Raw genomic sequence first — 18,628 nt, 5'->3', positions numbered from 1 at the left:
CTATCTCCACAGGTTTTCGATTGGGTTGAGGTCTGGAGAGTGGCTAGGCCACTCCAGAACTGGAAGATCCAGCCACGTTTCATCTTCAATTCTCTGACCGAGGGAAGGAGTTTTTCACCCAAAATGTCACAATACGTGGCCCCATTCATCTTGCCGTTGATACGGGCCAGTCTTCCTGTCCCTTTTGTAGAAAAGCATCCCCAATGCATGATGTTTCCACCCCTATGCTTCACAGTGTAGATATGGTGCTCTTGGGATGCAGCATTCTTCTTCCTCCAAACACGGTGAGTGCAGGTGTTTAAACCAAAAGTTCAATTTTGGTCTCATTCGACCGCATCACATTCACCCAATCCTCCTCTGGATCGTCCAGATGGTCTTTGGCAAATTTCAGACAGGCCCTTACATGATTTTTGCATAGTAGGGCAACCTTAGTGCAAGATTTCACTCCATGTCTTCAAATCATTGACCAGTTCCCGCCGTACGGGTACGGGCTGATTCCTCACTGTTCTTAGGATCAGTTGAACCCCACGAGGTGAGATCTGGCATGGAGCCCCACTGTAAGGGAGATTGTCAGTGATGTTATACTTTTTCCATTTTCTAATAATGTTTCCAACCGTTGATCTTTTCTCACAAAGTTGTTTGCTGCAGTTTGACTCATCCAAGCTTTCTGAAGTTGTACAATTGTATCTCTGGTGCCTTCGGGAAGTTCTCTAGTCTTGGTCGTGGTGTAGACTGTAGTCTGACAGTTTGAAGGTATGTTCAGGTGTCTCTTATACATCTAATCAATTCAAACAGGTGCCATTTGTACTGTTAACGAGTGGAGGCTGTAATAAAGTCTGAAACAGCAAATGACTGGCCTGTGAGGGACAGAAGAGTTGTTTTCTAGCTGCCAAATATTTATTGGCCACCCATTTTCACAAATAAATTGTTTAAAAATCATGCAATGTGATTTCCTGTTTTTGTTTTTTTGGGGTGGGGGTCACATTCTGTCTCTCATACTTGATGTGCACATAATTAAAAATATCTCTTATCTTTTTAAATGGGTGAAAAATGTGTAAATTGTCCAATACTGATTGGCGCGACATGTGTGTGTGTGTGCTCTTTCAGTTAATAATAAATAAATAATGTTACAGTTATATAAAACAATTTGGTTGATTCGTCAATGCTTAATTCTCAGCTCAGCATCACAGAATCCAATGTGGCTGTCCCAATCAAAACTTCAAAAGGGTGTTTGAGCGCCCTCTGTTGGGGTAAACACAAATTAAAACCAGATTGATCAAAACCAGCCACTAAATGCTCACTCTTCTGTCCATGTTCAGTAAAAGTCAGCGATTCCAGGTTGTTGCACTTCGATCCATGCCCACATCTCCAGTTACAAATGGGTGTTCACACTTGTGTAACCACATTAACTCAATTATTTATTTTTAGGTTATAAGTTATAAGTCACGCTGATGGTGGAAAAAGGTGTTAAATGATTTATTTTTTGCATGACAAAAACCTGCCATTTGAAAATTTGAAAGCTCATAATTAAAACATGACGGAACAATTTCCTCCCATAATTGTGGTGTACAGAACTTCAAATTACCCAATAAAAGTACTGTCATCCTCCAAGGGGGGAAAAAAAAAGATTTAAGAGCGCACCTAATGAACCACTAGACGGCAATGTTGTGCAGTTTAAGTAATCCAAAACTGCTGCAGACGCTCTCGTCAATTTGCTTGATTAAATAGTCATATTCGCAGGCATCCTTGGGCTTGGGTGGCCAGACCGATATGTGTCTGTGTGTGTTTACTTACTTTACAACAGGGGTCTCAAACTCAACGTACGTGGTGGCCGCTCGAGATAGAGTCTGGGTGTGTATGGACTGCATCAAGAATTCCACATAAAAGGGGTTCAAGTATTTAAAAAAAAAAAAAGTACAACTAATTCAATCTTTTCATCCTTCCATAATCTTTCGAAATAACAGTTCATAACATAAAACAAATTGTAACGGCAAAGTAGACTGCACTGACAAATTGTAAGCAGGGACCGCCACCAAAGATGGACATTTTAACACACAAAATAATACTGAATAAATGAAACATAACAACATAACACTACCAAGATTCCACCAGATGGCGTCTGAGTGGTACTCTAATTTAATCTTTGATTCGAGCGCAAAACAAACAACAGTTAATATGTGAAATCGAATCACAAATGTCGAACCGCAAATATACAAGGGTTCACTGCACTCGTATTCTGAAACAATAAGGGATCTCCCCTCTATTTACTTACAAAATTACTTTGTGTAAAATCTGGACATGTTTAGTTGAACACAATTATCCTGTTGTATGAATGGCAATAGGTGGATCTACAGGTAAAATGTACCTTTTGTCATCTAGTGGAAGAGAATTTAATTGTCCTGCCTGTCACTTATGGAGCACCAAAACTGCCAAAATCAAAAATAAATAACATTGAAAGCAAAAATAAATAGAAAATGATAATAATTGAAAAATATCAAATAAAATATAAATAAATTTATATTTAACTGTATTTATACAACTATTGTGTATTTATTTCCACATTTCTTTTGCTATTTATTTTTGATTTTCAAATCTTTTTTTAAACATATATTTTGTATTATATATTTTTTGTTCTTCTTATTTCCATATAGCTCAACAGCAAGACACACTCAGGACCACCCCTTCATTTGAATAACATTTCCTTCTGCATTGCAGGGGCAAAAGCTGCCAAAATAAAAAAATAGATAAATAAAAGTTAAATTAAAAAATATGATTGAAAAAAATAAAAATATTGAAATAAAACAACAAAAATGTAAAAATAAATACAAAAATTAAAAAATATTTAAAAGGAAAAATAAATAGCAAAATCAATGCTGAAATAAATACAAAAATATATATATATAAATACAGTTAAATATCAATTTATTTATATTTTATTTTATTTTTGTCAATTATATTTTTTATATTTGTTTTTATTTTCCCTTTTATTTATTTTTTTATTTTGGCAGTTTTGGTCCTCCATAGTCACGATCCATTGCTGACGTAGGTAGATTAATTAACAAAAGTACATTATTTGAAGTAAATAAGAAAACGTTTTTGGAGCAATTAAGGGAAATTAAATATCTCCCCCACATATGCGTCACAGTGGTTGGAAATCAGTTATCAATAAACGCCAGCTTGGAGATTTTTTGTTTATTTTTGCTGCTATGTTTGCCTGTCACTTTCTCATGTAAGACAAACCAATAAGACCAATAAGAGAAAAGAATTTAGTCCATTTGAGATTTTTTTTTCTGTATGGTCACCAAGTGAATCAAGGTGGACACACCCAATGTGTTGAAATATAAGCGCATCATGGGGCAGCATTCTCACACTGACGTATAAGACCTTTTTTATGCGCCTGGACTTGCACACTTTTGCTTTACATGGATTCTCCCATTCAGACTTCTGACGCACCAGCCGCATATAAAATGTGAATGAATGCACCAAAGAGGCGAGATTCATTCATTGACAACGGAGGCAGGCTGTAGCAAATACTGGAACATGAACTTTTCCGAAGACTTTTGAATATCATTCAAATCCCAAGAAAAGATAGCGTACTCTAAATTTTAAAAGGATTTACTCCAGCTGTCCTCAACCTTTTTTGAACCACAGCTACTTTCTTGTTGACATATTTTGAGGGACCGGCATAGAAACCAAATAAAATAAAAGAGTAAACAAACATGGCCATTATGTTGAATGTAGTTTAATGAGTGGAGGCCCTGCATTTGTTTCTCTTCAATGAGCCTGATCGTTGGTTATTTTCTTTTTTCTTTTTCAAAAATGCTTCTCTTTTAATCCCGGGTGCATATTGTCAAACAGTGTGCTAGCTTCATCGACTAATTTCCAGGCCTGTTGCGTCATATTAAGCAGAGTGCGTTTGGACTAGTAATAAACCAGTACCTTAAGTAGGACTCCCGATGTCCCTTAAATACAGCTTGCTCTTATTCCTGATCATAACTTTACCTGCTCTCTTTTAAGGGGAAATTGACAACAAAAAAATATTTACAAGGATATTTTCGATGCAGTGGTCGAAACACGTTTTTTCTGATGAATATTGCAGGTTGAGGCAGGGGCGTGGCGGCCATCGGGAATTTTCGGAAGATTCCCGAACGGCCAGTTCATTACAAGCCAGAACAGCCAAGGTGCAAAAATACGCTTGCACTATGTACGACAAAAGAAGCGCACAAAAGGGGTGATATGGTCAGACAGTGGAGGCGTATGGAAATATGCCGTGCAAGACAAAAGAAAATCGAGGTGAAAATAAAGGCCTTACACTGTTTGTGAGACAAGATAACCTTGATGCAAATATTGGCATATACCGTGTGAGACAAAAGAAGAATAGCAGAAGCGTATCCGAGTGTTCATTGTGCTGAGTACTAGAGTGCAGCAGCATCAATTAATTGGGTGCAGTAAATTCATGCAAGGATAGGATGCGAGCGCCTCATTCTGCCTACTCGCATCCAGGGAGAAATGACGTCACATGACTGTGTCAGTGGGGGAGGGGAGGCTCGCTGTGCTCTGTTTTCCTGCATAACGTGTCACACCGTTGAGGGGCAGGAAGCGCCACTCGGGCCTTTCAATACACGCACATAGCGTTCCTGCCTTGTTAATTAATACCGTGCATTTGTGTTGCCTGACAAATGAATCCATCATGGCCCCATTCACACAATAAAGGCTGGGAGTAGTGCGAGGCTGACAGGTGCGTCGAGGACTGGTTCCCGGTGAGGGAACGCCAGGTAGGTTAGCATCTTTGTTTTCCACTCGTAGTTTCTCCAATCTTCCAAATACGGACATATATATATATATATAAAATATATATGAAAATCGCAACAATGTGATGCTTTTTTTCCTTTAAAGTTGAAGTCAACGCAAACATATTTTTTTTTCAAGAATATGTTTTATGCAAGTCCACTAGTTGAAACGGCATTCTGATAAATATTGCGTTTGTGGAATAAGTGTTAATCCGCTCGTTTTTATCCATCTCCGGGGACGGCCATTTTGTCTTCTGTTGACTGAAAATGACATCACAACTGCTCACAACGACCAATCACGGCTCAGATTAAGAAAACAGGTCAGCCGTGATCGTTGTGAGCAGTTGTGATGTCATTTTCAGTCGACAGAAGACAAAATGGCCACCCAGAGATGGCTAAAAAGGAGTGCATTTTGCTGCTTAATTTATATTCCACAAACACAAAATTAATCAGAATGCTGTGTTTCAACTAGTGGGCCTGCTGGGAACATATTCTTGAAAAAAATATGCTTGGGTTGACTTCCGCTTTAACACTGCCAGAAAATTGCCCAGGCAGTCCCATTTGGCTGTAGACTTGGCCAACGAAATATTTACTTTTGATGTACTCTTAAAGATTAATGAAGAACTACTGACCTTACTTAACCCTACCTCGAATTTAGTCCCTCTATACCAGGGGTCACCAACTCCGGTCCTCGAGGGCACCTGTCCTGCAGTTTTTCCATCTCTCCCTGCTGTAACACACCTGATTCAAATGATCAGCTCATCAGGAAGCTCTTGAGAAGCCCGATGACGATCCTGATCATTTTAACAGGTGTGTTACAGCAGGGAGAGATGGAAAACCTGCAGGACGGGTGCCCTGGAGGACCGGACTTGGTGACCCCTGCTCTATACGCACGAGCCCCACCTCATCCCAATAGGAAGAAACGCAATGCGAAAGGTCCATTACATGAAAACAGCGCACGCATTGACACCCTCATCCGACGTTCGCCGATTATTTCTTCCACTCCGTCTCCCCCCACCTCCATCTGCCTCCCTCTCTCTCTCTTCTTCCTCTGCACCAGCTGCTGCTCCAGAGCCTGAGTGGAGAGTCCCTTCACCACCACCACCACCACCACCACCACCCCCTCCAACGATAGAGACAAAAGGCCTGATTTGCCTGCTGAACAGTGCGACCAGCACTAACCCCCTTCCCCCCCCACCCCCCTACTTCTATCCATCCCTTCATGAATGTCCATGAAGGTGGCGGCGGCGGCGGCCAAAGGCGGAAGGGAGGCCCGGACTGGCAGTGAATCAGTGAAGCAGAGTGGGAGGGGGAGGGGGAAGGAGGAAGAAGATGGAGGCTGGAATGGCCGGGGTAAGACACTAAGCAGGTGCTGAGGCCTCGACAGGAAGACATCCATTTTCCAGTGTGGGGGGAAAGACCGTACTGGGTATGCAATATTTAGTTACATATTTGCATGTGCATGTTGATGTGTATGCATGTTTCCGTGGGGGCGCGTGGAGAGGGATGGCATCCGTTTGGTTGCAATCTAGGCAGAGGTAGACGCTGCGTTCTCCCATGCCACCTTTGCTAACAGGATATGCGATGCATGTATGGACACCCAATGTTTTGCAAGGGCCACCTCACCTGGGGATTTTTAAAGTTTTGGAAATCTGTGAGTGGTGCAGGCAGGTGTGCACGGATAACCGGTGTTTTCCCACGCCGCTGTTTTTTTTTAGGGATTATAAAATTCAGGAAACATATTGGACGGATACCCAAAGTTTGACTTTGACATTATTTCTTGGAGATTGACGGTAATCGTTTCGGAAACTGGACTGAAAAGAACGGATCGGTATTCGGTGTTCGGAAATCACAATGCGGCACGAGGGCAGATGACCAAAGTTAGTCGATTGAACCATTGTGTCCTTTTTCCAGTCGTTAGTCCAACATCCAGACCTGCAGCCGTCACCCCTCAGCTTGACTTCCTCAATATCCCCAACCTCACAAGACGTAAATATTGTCATTTCCTTCCCCGTTATCCTCCTTCATACACTTCTGCATTTTTGATTGACTATCCACAAAGGTGTGCGATCCTGATCCGATCCGAGCATCATGTTCCATAAGACAAAGGCAAAAATGGGAAGCGCTATCCTGGGAGTAGAGCGTTGTTCTGTCTGCTGCCTGTGCGCTCTTGAGGCCGCAATGCAGCGATGGGCTTTATGTCGGGGGCGAGCAGAACTAGCTGAAACCAGTTTGAGGCAGACGGAGAGCTGACGGGAACAATGCTGTCTCTGTGCTCCTCCGAGAGATACGGGCGGTTTTCCCCGCCGACCCGACGGCGGTCGGCGGAACCCCGGCCGCCGGCTACCTCGGAGCAAGCGTCGACCGCGCGGCCGTTTGCGACGCGGCAACGACTCGCGGAAAAGACGGCAGGGAGATTTGGGAAGGGATGAGGGCAGAGGGGGGTTGGCTGCCTGGAAGTCTGTGAATGTGCAGCCCTGACACACACAGGCGCGCACACACCCACACACACACACCATAGGGCTTGATCTATGTGTCTTGTTTGTATGTCTGTGTGCTGCCAGTGCTTCAGAGAATGACAAAAGCGGATCCTTCCCAGGACCACCAGCACCCTGGATGTAACCTGACCCTGACTTCTGGGCCTTTTGCGAAGAAGCAGGATTTTTCTTGTTGTTGTTGCTTCAGTCATGGTGGGCCGCATGGCTTTTTGAGGGTTAGCGGTGGAGTGAATGTTTGTTGCGGGATGGGAAAAAGGAAAGGAGGAAGGTTCGGCTAGTGGCCGCAGAGGGACGAGGCGAGGCGAGAGGGTGAGGAGTGGCGGATTTTCTTGCATGTTTCTACGACTAACCTTCATTTTACTGACATGGGGGACATCTTGCATTGTGTGGATATGGGCTGGAAGTGACGCATGCGTCTGAAAGAGGTGTTGTGTCTTAATTATCCGTCATATTTGTGCGTTTTAACATTCATTTTTAGCATCGGATGTCTCCGGCTTGCTGCTCCCACCAGGCCTCTTTCGCTGTCTGCAGTTGTGGCAGCCATTTTCATATCCTTTCATTGCTCGTCAGCCCTTTTCTCTCCACCCCACTCTCTGCCATCACTGAAATCCCCCCCGCCCACCCCTCGTACTGGATTGAGGCTTCTTAAGTAGAACTGAGGCTAAAAAAAGAAATACAAAATCTGGGTATGCGGATTGTCATATGGCACAAAGAGCAGAAGTGGTGTTGATGGAACCAGGCTAGCCTCACACATATGCCGTTTGTCCCTAATAAAAAGAACACAAACACGTAGCATATTCATATTGCACTGTAATATACCACCCACTATGAAAAATGAAAGGTAGAAAAAAAATACCGCAATTAAATTGGAAAATGAAATAGTGTAATACGTTTTGTCATTAACGAGTGAGAAGCATACACAGGAATCTCTTAGTTTGAACAGAATTTGTTCCTGGATGCTGGGTAACCGGACATTTGTTTACATTTAGAAACACATTTCCAGGTTGTAAGTAACAGTTTAACATTCTTTCAAAGTGTATTTAAAAAGAAGTTAACCCATGCATCTATTAGCCAGAAGTGGGCAACTTACAAAATTTTGCCAGGCCGTCATTCGTCATGGGCCCGTGTCAATCATCGTCGGTCCGTCATATTTTCAAGCCGACCCAAACTGTAATCGTTAGTCGGTCACTCCGTCATGTTATTTTACCCGCGCTTCCGTCGTCGCTTTCGGCGGTAAATTTCACCGGTCCGCCAGTTTGTTATTCGCCAGACCCCTCCCCCTGCCCGCCCAAAAAAGAAACATGTCACACTCCAGAAGATGAACAATCAAATTTGATTAAAATGGTAAATTGAGTGCACTATATCTACTTCATACTGTGCCTACTCAAAGAGCTTCACACACACATATACTCACATATATTTCACATATCATTTGCCAGTCTATTGAACAGTTGGAACACACTCCTAAAACACCAAAACGTTTTAATTTAAAGTCTAAAATGTCTTCCCATAGCTGGAATCCAGCTCAGCATTGCGGCCAAGGGTAAAATACAATCAAAGTAGCTCGTACTCCAACTCCTGTCTCGTGTGTGTTGGGTGTGTTTCTGTCAGTCGTCAGCAGAACGGGCGTCCGTCAGTGATGGACTGAGAGGTCTGTCGGTACTTGACTCGGTTGGTGACAATCACGCTGACGGAGGAAAACCCACCTAATTTTTTGGAAGTTTATCGTCAATCGTCAGCAAAACGGGCGTCCATCTGATAGACTGATGGACCTTCTGTCAGTACCGGCGAAATGCTCACCTCTGGTGTTCACCCCTTGATGATGATGGTTAAGATGACAAACGTTCAGAGGGGGAGATTACTGAAACCGAAAAAAACGCAGTACTTTTATTATTATTATTATTAGGGGTCTTCCGATCAGGGTTTTATGTCGATATTCCGATTATCCATGAGTGAGATCGGCCGATTCTGATTCCGATACTGATCACAAGGATTAGCTGCACATTTTTTAAATTTTAGAACCGCTCACTAACAATTATCTTAATAATTCATTAATCTCTTAATTATTGATTTCAATTGATTAATCAGAAAACATCCCATTTTCTATCCCTTTATTGTAGAGAAGCAGGACATTCATTTCAAATTGAAAGCGCAGAAAAAAACACAAATCTAGGGGACACTACACTCACAGCACACAAGCTGATCTCTAGTTGGCTTCAGGCTGCAAAGTACAAGGTGCGGGTGATCGTTTTTTGTGATTGGGAATGAAAGGCATTGATTGACATATGCCGATTGCGTACTTTTCCAAGGTAATTGGCCGATTATGATCGGTTGCCGATCAATCGGCGTACTACTAATTGTCTATTTAGACATATTGTATTAATAGACAGGACAGGGACATGTTTACCATTTGTTCTGTTTTCAATTCTATGATCATTTTAGCTTCGGTATCACACAGTTTATCAATTTTACAACTCTGAAAAACAACAACAACAACTAAAATTATGATCAAAACAAATTTGAGTTTTTATTCTCGTTCAAATGCAGGCTTTTACTAGATAGCTTAGGCATCTTTGGACACAAATATTGACCATATTTCACTCGATATTCATGCTTTCACATTATATTGTAAGCATTCCATCGATAGAAAAAAAGAATGAGACTAAGACAAATCCAGTGGTATTACTTACCCATTACTTTCAAAATGACATGTTATATGGCTGGCTTTTCTACATCCATTCATCCGTATTTGTATTTCTCGAAGAAAAAATATATATTTCAGCATGCTGACTGTATGAATGATACCTCATTTTTAATTATAGCAACCTCAACGTAGTTGACCACAGGATGTGTTTCCCTGGTACCATTGTACAGTTAGTGATTATGCATTCTATGCAACTAGGGTTGGGCGATATGACTGAAAACCAGATCACAATATAATTATTTTATATTGGTCGTTATTGATTTAATTCTTTCTTCCTTTTTTTATTTTTATTATTTTTTTTTTATTATTGAAAATAAGGAGGAAAAAAAGCTGAATTTAGGTTATTTGACTTTAACATAATACTTAAAGGTGTGATCTAGTCTATGGTTATTAAATACTCGATTTCATCTTGCACAACCCCCCAAACAAATGACCAATAAACACAATATTTGATGTAATTAAAAGAGTCGGCGACAATGGCTGTGATGATCAATCCATGGAATACGATGACTATATTATTTTCTGACACTTACAGGTGAGTTCCAAATTACAGCAGGGAAAGGAACATGGGAGATATGAAGACACCAGACTTTGACGACCTCCTGGCGGCCTTCGACATCCCCGACATGGTGGATCCTAAAACTGCAATTGAATCTGGCCAGGAAGATGACCATGATGACAATGTCAAGCAAGCAAAGTGCGGGTCCACAACCAACGAAGATGTCGGTGTAAGTGTCATCGTCAAGAATATTAGAAATGCGGATACAAGTCAGCATGTTGGAAACCTGTTAGAAAAGGATTTGCAGTTCCATACCCAACCTCATTCTATAAGAATTAGCAATAAACTTCAAAATGGCTTCGTGACTTCCATGCCAACGGGTGTTTGTTGCCCCAAAAATGGATGTAATCCTTCTAAGGCGGATGAACATGCAGTATGCAAGCAGTCGTTACCCTGTAATCAGTTCAGTCCCATCTCCAGTGCGGAAGAGTTTGAGGAGGACAAGAATGAAGTACGTGATCCGACTATCAAAAGTATCGGACATTCACTTCACAAGTCCACGACCAAGAAAGAGAGACAGCATTCTAAACACCCTGCATCTGTGGAAAAGGTTTCTAAGTCCAAAACAAAGGACTTAAAACCAGATCAGAATAACAATCAAAATATCATTCTGGAAGGTTCTGTGTCCAATAACACCCCTCAATCGACTTTGTTTCAAGAAGAACCCAAAGAAACGCTTCACTTAACACATGGCAAGGAGAATAATGGGCAAACATCCCAAATCCAGTCAAAGACCTCTGCAAAACTTTCTTCCTGTATCGCAGCCATTGCAGCTCTTAGCGCTAAAAAGGAAAGCACTCAAGACTATATTCTAAATTCTCCTATTATGCAGACTGACTCAAACCAAGACAATGACAATTCCAGGGCTCCAGGGAAGAAACGTGAGCAGGAGTCAGCACTGGAGTTGGCAAAGCGCCTGCTATCAGGACCACCGGATAGTCCCTCTAGTGTCAATAGTGAGAGTAGCAGTACAGACACCACACCGGTCATCCCAAAAGTCAGGATAAAAACAGTCAAGACCTCTTCTGGACAGATCAAGCGCACAGTGACACGAGTCATCCCGGAATTCGATCTTGGCAGTGTGAACAAAGGAGACCGCTTTGGAAATGGCTTAACGGTAAAGGCTACCAGTGGCGCATTTATTTCATCCCCCGCAATGTCCTCGTTGCCAACGACAGTCGTTGCAACCTGCGGAGGACCATCAATAGAAATAACGAAGCAGATGACCATCAAACCAGTGGCGACAGCCTTCTTGCCAGCCTCAGCCGTCAAGACAGCTGGTTCCCAGGTCATCAACCTGAAGCTGTCTAATAACACCACCGTCAAAGCAACCGTCATTCCAGCCGCCTCGGTACAAAGTGCCAGCAGTGCCATCCTTAAAGCGGCAAACGCCATGCAACAACAGACTGTCATGGTCCCTGCTTCCAGTCTGACTAATGCCAAACTTGTACCGAAGGCAGTCCATTTTAGCAATCTCAATCTTCTCTCCAAGAATGCGTCCTCTGCTGCCAGCGAGCTCCAAAAAGCAATGTCCTCCTCCAGGCAATCCCAGCAACAGCAATCGCAAGTTCTCAAACAGCAAGCCCTTGTCAGTGGCCAGTCTGCGAAGAAACTCTCCAGGGTTCAAGTCTTCAGCAGCTCTCAAAGCTCTGTCGTTGATGCTTTTAATAAAGTTTTGAGTAGCATCAATCCCATTCCTGTGTATGTCCCAAACCTCTCTCCGCCAACCACAGCCTGCATTTCCCTTCCCACTCGTGGCTACAAGTGCTTGGAGTGCGGCGATTCCTTTGCTCTTGAAAAGAGCCTGACCCAACACTACGAACGTCGCAGTGTGCGGATTGAGGTTACCTGCAACCACTGCTCGAAAAGTCTCATCTTTTACAACAAATGCAGTCTGCTGTCTCATGCTAGGGGCCACAAGGACAAAGGGGTTGTCATGCAGTGCTCACATCTCATCTTAAAACCGATCCCCGCAGACCAGATGATAACGACATCGCCCTTTGCTGGACCGCCCACCATCACAGACAGCATCTCCTCCGCCTCCGATGCACTGGCCTTTCCCATTCAAACCACAGGAAAAGTTCCAAGTAGTGGGTCACAGAGTGCAGTGAGTTCAACTCCACACAATACGTCTCTCGAGGCAGCCGTGCCCTTAGACGATGATGCGTCAAAGCTCTGCAGGCACAGCCTCAAGTGTTTGGAATGTAATGAAACGTTCCAGGACGACAGCTCACTAGCAACGCATTATCAACAAGTTCTGGAGACCAGTGGGCAGGTATGGCACATGATGCTGCTTTTAATCTACAGAAAATCCCCATTTATCAAGGGGGATACCTTTCAGACCCACCCCCAATACTTAATAGATGAAAGAAGCCTTTTTAAAAAAAAAAAAAAAAAAGGAAAAACGTTGTAAGACTCACACTTTTAACTCATTCACTGCCATTGACCTTTTTTTTTTTTCAAACGTTCGGGTAAAAGAGGGTCTGAAAATGTCTGGCAGTGAATGAGTTAACCACATTTAAACCTATTAAAACACACTTAAACTTATCACAAAGCATTTTAAAGTCTTCATTAGCGCCTATTCTCACTCTCGCTATCAAGAAACGGTACACTGTCATATAAGATCATTTTGAAGAAACAGAAAAAGACTTTTGCTTGCATTTTTCTCCAAATAAGACGCAAATCGTGCTTGCTTCAAGCTGTTTTTTTTCCTTCACTTACTTAAACATTGCATATTTAAACCCAAAAATACTAACCGGCATATATTCTCTCTGTCCTGAGGGAACAACAACTATTACTGTTGGGGACTCCAATACTAGTTGAGGACATTTTCTGTCCCTTCCTTCCAATTGTTGTTACCCTTCAGGTTGTGGCACAACGTGATACTTCACTGAAGCCGCGCAACTCCAAAGTTGGACTTGAAATAGCAATGTGACAGGATTTCCCCAAAAATGAAAATCTGTCAGACTGCAAAGTTTGGCTGAAAAGGCCACTTCAACCCGCGTACAAAAGTTGTGAATATTTAAAGTTGTGTATCTAGAGTAGAGAACAAAATATCTAGATCACATCAAAGTTAGTTAGGATAGCTGTCACGAACGATGAACCTCAATATAGCTCAGGTTTACTTACTGTGCACTTGAGATTTTAAGCAGGGAAAGTATTTTGACAACAGTGCAATATCTATCTTCTCTATCTTCCTTTCTCTGTTCTATCAGAAAACTTGCACCATCTGCCAAATGCTTCTCCCAAACCATTGCAGTTTTCTATGCCATCAACGAATCCACCAGCACAAGTCTCCATACATTTGTCCCGAATGTGGCGCGAGCTGTCGTTCTGTCCACTTCCAGTCCCACGTCACAAAGAACTGCCTGCACTACACCCGTAGAGTCGGCTACCGGTTAGTCTCTTGAACTGAAATTCATTCATTTGAAATCTTGTGGCGATAGACCAGTTACTATTCGAAACAACCTAAGTCTTGTTAACACTGAGCAAAAATATAATTGCAACACGCTTGTTCTTGCTCCCATTTTTCATGAGCTGAACTGGTCTAAGACTTTTGCTATGTACACAAAAGGTCTAATTCACTCAAATGTTGTTTACGAGTACATCTAAATATGTGTGGGTGAGCACTTCTCCTTTGCTGAAATAATCCACCACCTCACAGGTGTGGCATAGCAAGATGCTAATTAGATTAGCATGATTATTTCAGAGGTTTGCCCACAATAAAGGCCACTCTAAAATGTACACTTTTAACATAGCACAGTACATCCATCTGGCCTAATAATTGCTCACCATGTGTAACAGCAATATTCATATAGGCTTTTTGTGTACATAAAGAATATCTGTGATCTGTGAATTCAGCTCATGGAAATAGAAAGCAAAAACAAATCTTGAATGTATCCTTTTGCTCTCAGTGTTCAAGTTTGACTTGAGTAACTCATTTATTTTTTTATTCTCTGTCCTGTCTCCACCCGTTAGCTGTGTCCACTGTAGTGTGATTTTTGCTGATGTTGCAACCCTCAAGTCGCACATCCAGACTACACACTGTGAGATCTTCTGTAAATGTCCCCTTTGCCCCATGGCCTTCAAGTCTGCGCCAGCAACACACTCTCATGCGCACACACAGCATCCTGGACTGAAAGCAGGAGAGCCCAAGTGAGTGGTGGTAAAGGCCGCACGGGTCAAAAGCACTTAAAATCATTTTAGAAGTGTTCCACTCCGATTAAATCGACGCGGAGAGGGAAAAGTCACATATCAATAGCAGTATGTAATTTAGCATTGAAGAATTGGACACGACAACAGCAACTTGATACCCGGAACCAAATCGCAGGAAAATCGCCCTTTCTGCTTCACCAGTAGGATTTTAGACATGTTGGATTAACTTGTTTTTGTTCCATATGGACACCACTGACTTCAATAGCTCTTCATTAGCGGATGTAGCAAATTTAGCGTCATTACCAAATCCCGTATTCCCAAAACTCAATGAACAGTGTCACTTACTTTTGTTAAGGACATTGTCTTTCTTGTACCCGACAGGCTTATATACAAGTGTTCCATGTGCGATACTGTGTTCACAATGCAGTCTCTGCTCAACTCACACTTCGACCAGCATGTTGTTAATCATAAAGTTCCTGTCTTCAAATGCCCCGACTGCTCCATGCACTACGCGCAGAAACAGCTCATGATGGACCATATAAAGGTAGGACCTCAATAGTTGATACGCAAATCAATTAAATAACTCAATCACACCTCAATTCAATCCATTTGAACTTTGCAAGGCCATCCATGGAACTTTGAAGACCACTGACGCCCCACCAAACTTGGGGCTTAACTTCCCTCTCAGCACCAAGCCTACAAATTCAAACAATGGCCCCAGTAACAAAAACGGTGATGGAGCAAACATCAATGGTCAAAAGAAGGGTGTCAATAAAGCTGCAGCTTCATCACCAAAAACCTCAACCAAAAATAGCTCCGGCGATCTTAAGAACCCCGATGGTTCAGGGTATACATGTGGAGAATGCAACACCGTCTTCACTTCCAGGGAGATCTTTGTGGCTCACATGAAACGAGAACATGGCAAGGTGATTGTCTGAACCCGTTACGGAAACTTTTGGCATGTTAAGTCGGCTAACGCGGTTAAGAATAATACGCGACATCTCACAATCTTCCAATCTCACATTAGATATTGAAGAAGCATCCGTGCCGACAGTGCGAGAAATCCTTCAGTTCTACCCACAGTCTTTGTCGACACAACCGCCTCAAACACAAGGGAGTGCGCAAAGTCTACACCTGCCCGTGAGTACAAGCTACAAGTGATTTGTTAAGTAAATGCAAAAGTGGATACCAGGCGGTGAAACAAAAAAGGGGGAATTTTGGATTGCAGGTCAGATATGGCAGCTAGTGGACCCTCAGAACCCGGAAACAATCAGATGCAGAAAGCTGTTCTGGCAATAGTCACCCATTATCTTAGACTATGGTAAACAAAAAGAAAAAACTTATGTTGAGTGATGCTAGGGAGTGAGGGAAATCTACTAACCTGCTTTCATGCAAGAAAATTTGCTTAGAATTTCCAGTTTTGAAGATCCAGTGTGTAGCTGAATTAAGAAAAAATTGGACTGTCTGATCAGAAAACTCTGGTCGACCCAGTTCCTTGCATTATATTGTTTTTAGTTCAAGTTTAGTTCCCTTTTAAAAATGAATGTGGAGTACTAAAGTCAAGTAGTCGGTAAAACTAGCTTGCAACTCGACTTTTGCTTCACAACACAAAACTAAATCGACCAAGTGACAACTCAAACATACTTTTTTTCAAGAATACGTTCCCAGCAGGCCCACTAATTGAAACACGGCATTCTGATTAATATTGCGTTTGTGGAATATGAGTTAAGCAGCAAAATCCACCCCTTTCTAGCCATCTCAGGCGTCGGCCATTTTGTCACTTCTGTCGACTGAAAATGACATCACAACTGCTCAGGGCTCAGGTAACGACCAATCACGGCTGACCTGTTTTCTGAAGCTGAGCCGTGATTGGTCGTTGTCTGAGCAGTTGTGATGTCATTTTCAGTTGACAGAAGTGACAAAATGGCTGCCCCCAGAGATGGCTAAAAATAGGTGGATTAACTCTTATTCCACAAACGCAATATTTATCAGAATGCCTTGTTAAAACTAGTGGGCTTGCATAGAACATATTCTTGAAAAAAATAGGTTTGGGTTGACTTCCACTTTAAGATGGGGGATTCGTAAGTCAAGGTACCACTTCAAAAATGAAATAGTTGACGACAGAGAGATTTGACAAGTTGAGTCGTAGTAAAACCAAAAATGGGCAGAGAAAGAATAAAGAAGGCCAATGCAAATGAGAGAAGCTGAACAGCTTGTTGGGAGTGTCACTGCGATTTTATTGCACTTTAACAGGCACTGCCCGACTCTGAGTCAGCCGTTCACGAAGAGAGTGCTGCTGGATCAGCACATTCAGTTGATGCACGGCACCTCAGAGGAGAAGACCGCAACCTCCGATACCAGGGATGATTTGCCGGATAAGAAATCGGTACGGATATAAACGTTTATTTGTCCTTCACGTTGCCGCTCAGTGCTAAAATATCTTTCGAATGTTTTTCCCAGTCTGCAAATACCAAGAGAAAGAATGAAGATAATGAAGGGTCCGTTGGGTTAAACTCTAGGAGTTTGGATTTGCAGCCTTTGAAGAGGCTCAAGGTGAACATCCCCAAAGTTCACAGGTGCGCCGTCTGCGGCCTGGCCACCGAGGACGTCTCCGCCTTCCACAAGCACATCCCCCAGCACAAGTCGGACGGCTCGTCCTACCAGTGCCAGGAGTGCGGCCTTTGCTACACCTCGCGCCGCTCCAAAGCCCGACACCTCTTCATTGTACACCGGCTAAAGGAGCAAGGTCTCAAGCGATTCAGGGCTCAGGATGACGACGAGAGCCAGAGGGAGAACCAACTGAACGTTACGGCGGACAGCGATGACGGGATGCCAAAGACCAAATGCGAAGTGTGTGGGAAGCTCTTTGAGACGGAGGGGAAACTCAACGTCCACATGAGGACGCACGGCATGGCGTTCATCAAGGCCAAACGACTCAGTTCAGCAGAGAAGTGAAATGATTCAACTACAATCGGAACTTTTCAACTTACATGGTCCTACTATGTACAAAACACTGCAATATATATATATATTCTAAGTACTGTTCACACAGCACATGTACAATACAGTATATGAGAGTCATTTTTTGTTTTTAATTGAATGACTTAGTTTTTGTACTTCAGTTTCTAAAGACTTGAATTGATGTTTTTTTTTTATAGAAGACCATTTTAAACAGTTTGCACTGTTGTGTAGACTTACATAACCTATGGCTGTATCATATTGTTATAGTGAAATTCTCCACATAAACAGGTATTTTTAAAATGTCATATTTTCTATGGCTTTTGTCCATGGAAATTACCTTTAGGAGAATTGAGTTTTTTACTTAATTTGACTGGTCCCCTTTAAACATACCACGTTTTTTTTCTCTATTATCTTATTTTTACTCAACTTTATTTGACAACAGAATACATTCAATGACAATAACACCCCTCTGTGAGTGAAAAATCAATTTCATTTTTCAAAAGGCCTACCAGTGTACCAGTAGACTTAGCCTTTCCGTCAACATTATTCTTGTTCATTGGTACATTGGAGAATGTAAACGTGGCTGTTACACTGAAAACAAAGCTTTGAATCGTCAACACGGTAACAGCCACACATATCGATAAGCTGTAGGGTAGAAGGGAAGCTACTTTTTGACAAGAGGACTTTAGCCTCTCGCTGTTAAACTGCATGAGAGAAGCAGTCTGTGAATTCTTTCTTAGAATGTTGTCTTGTTGCTGCTACCGTTGCTGCTGTTTTTTAATTTTATTAGACAATTCAGATGCTTGCGCTGGTCTTAACTTCAATAAATGGTGGAAGCAAGGCAAAAGATGATGTCATCAACTTCTAACAAGACAGTAGTTGTTCGTCGTCCTTCAATTGCCATTTCAAAAAAAGAGAAAACAAAAGGTACAACTACAGTAGGCTGTGTGGTTTTTTGGAA

The 18,628-nt window shown here is 42.3% G+C and overlaps 1 protein-coding gene across 2 annotated transcripts; it reads left to right on the top strand.

The window, feature by feature from the left end:
* Positions 1 to 4,589: 4,589 nt before the first annotated feature.
* znf532 (zinc finger protein 532) lies at positions 4,590 to 18,514 on the top strand. 2 transcript variants are annotated; one of them, XM_086052892.1, is made up of 10 exons: positions 4,590 to 4,775; positions 5,851 to 6,219; positions 10,528 to 12,826; positions 13,767 to 13,948; positions 14,530 to 14,706; positions 15,088 to 15,250; positions 15,330 to 15,632; positions 15,734 to 15,846; positions 16,960 to 17,092; positions 17,167 to 18,514. In XM_086052892.1, the coding sequence occupies exons 3-10, from the start codon at positions 10,559 to 10,561 to the stop codon at positions 17,659 to 17,661; spliced, it is 3,834 nt and encodes a 1,277-aa protein (XP_085909018.1). In that variant the 5' UTR covers positions 4,590 to 4,775; positions 5,851 to 6,219; positions 10,528 to 10,558; the 3' UTR covers positions 17,662 to 18,514. The 2 variants fall into 2 exon arrangements, with proteins under 2 accessions (XP_085909018.1, XP_085909019.1); XM_086052893.1 differs by lacking the exons at positions 4,590 to 4,775; positions 5,851 to 6,219 and adding an exon at positions 6,875 to 7,597.
* Positions 18,515 to 18,628: the final 114 nt, after the last annotated feature.

This window comes from Filicampus tigris, chromosome 15, assembly GCF_054856515.1.
Source record: "Filicampus tigris isolate MCC_2025a chromosome 15, RoL_Ftig_1.0, whole genome shotgun sequence".
In the NCBI taxonomy this organism is placed as follows: Eukaryota; Metazoa; Chordata; class Actinopteri; order Syngnathiformes; family Syngnathidae; genus Filicampus; species Filicampus tigris.
The sequence above is the reverse complement of the archived record's forward strand: the minus strand, read 5'-3'. Positions and strand labels throughout refer to the sequence as shown.

Excerpts from the sequence above, each read along its gene's own strand:
- znf532 (XM_086052892.1), top strand. The coding sequence starts at position 10,559 with ATGGGAGATATGAAGACACCAGACTTTGACGACCTCCTGGCGGCCTTC. Across the intron at positions 15,633-15,733 it reads TGAAACGAGAACATGGCAAG|ATATTGAAGAAGCATCCGTG; the intron begins GTGATTGTCTGA and ends ATCTCACATTAG. Across the intron at positions 17,093-17,166 it reads ATTTGCCGGATAAGAAATCG|TCTGCAAATACCAAGAGAAA; the intron begins GTACGGATATAA and ends TGTTTTTCCCAG.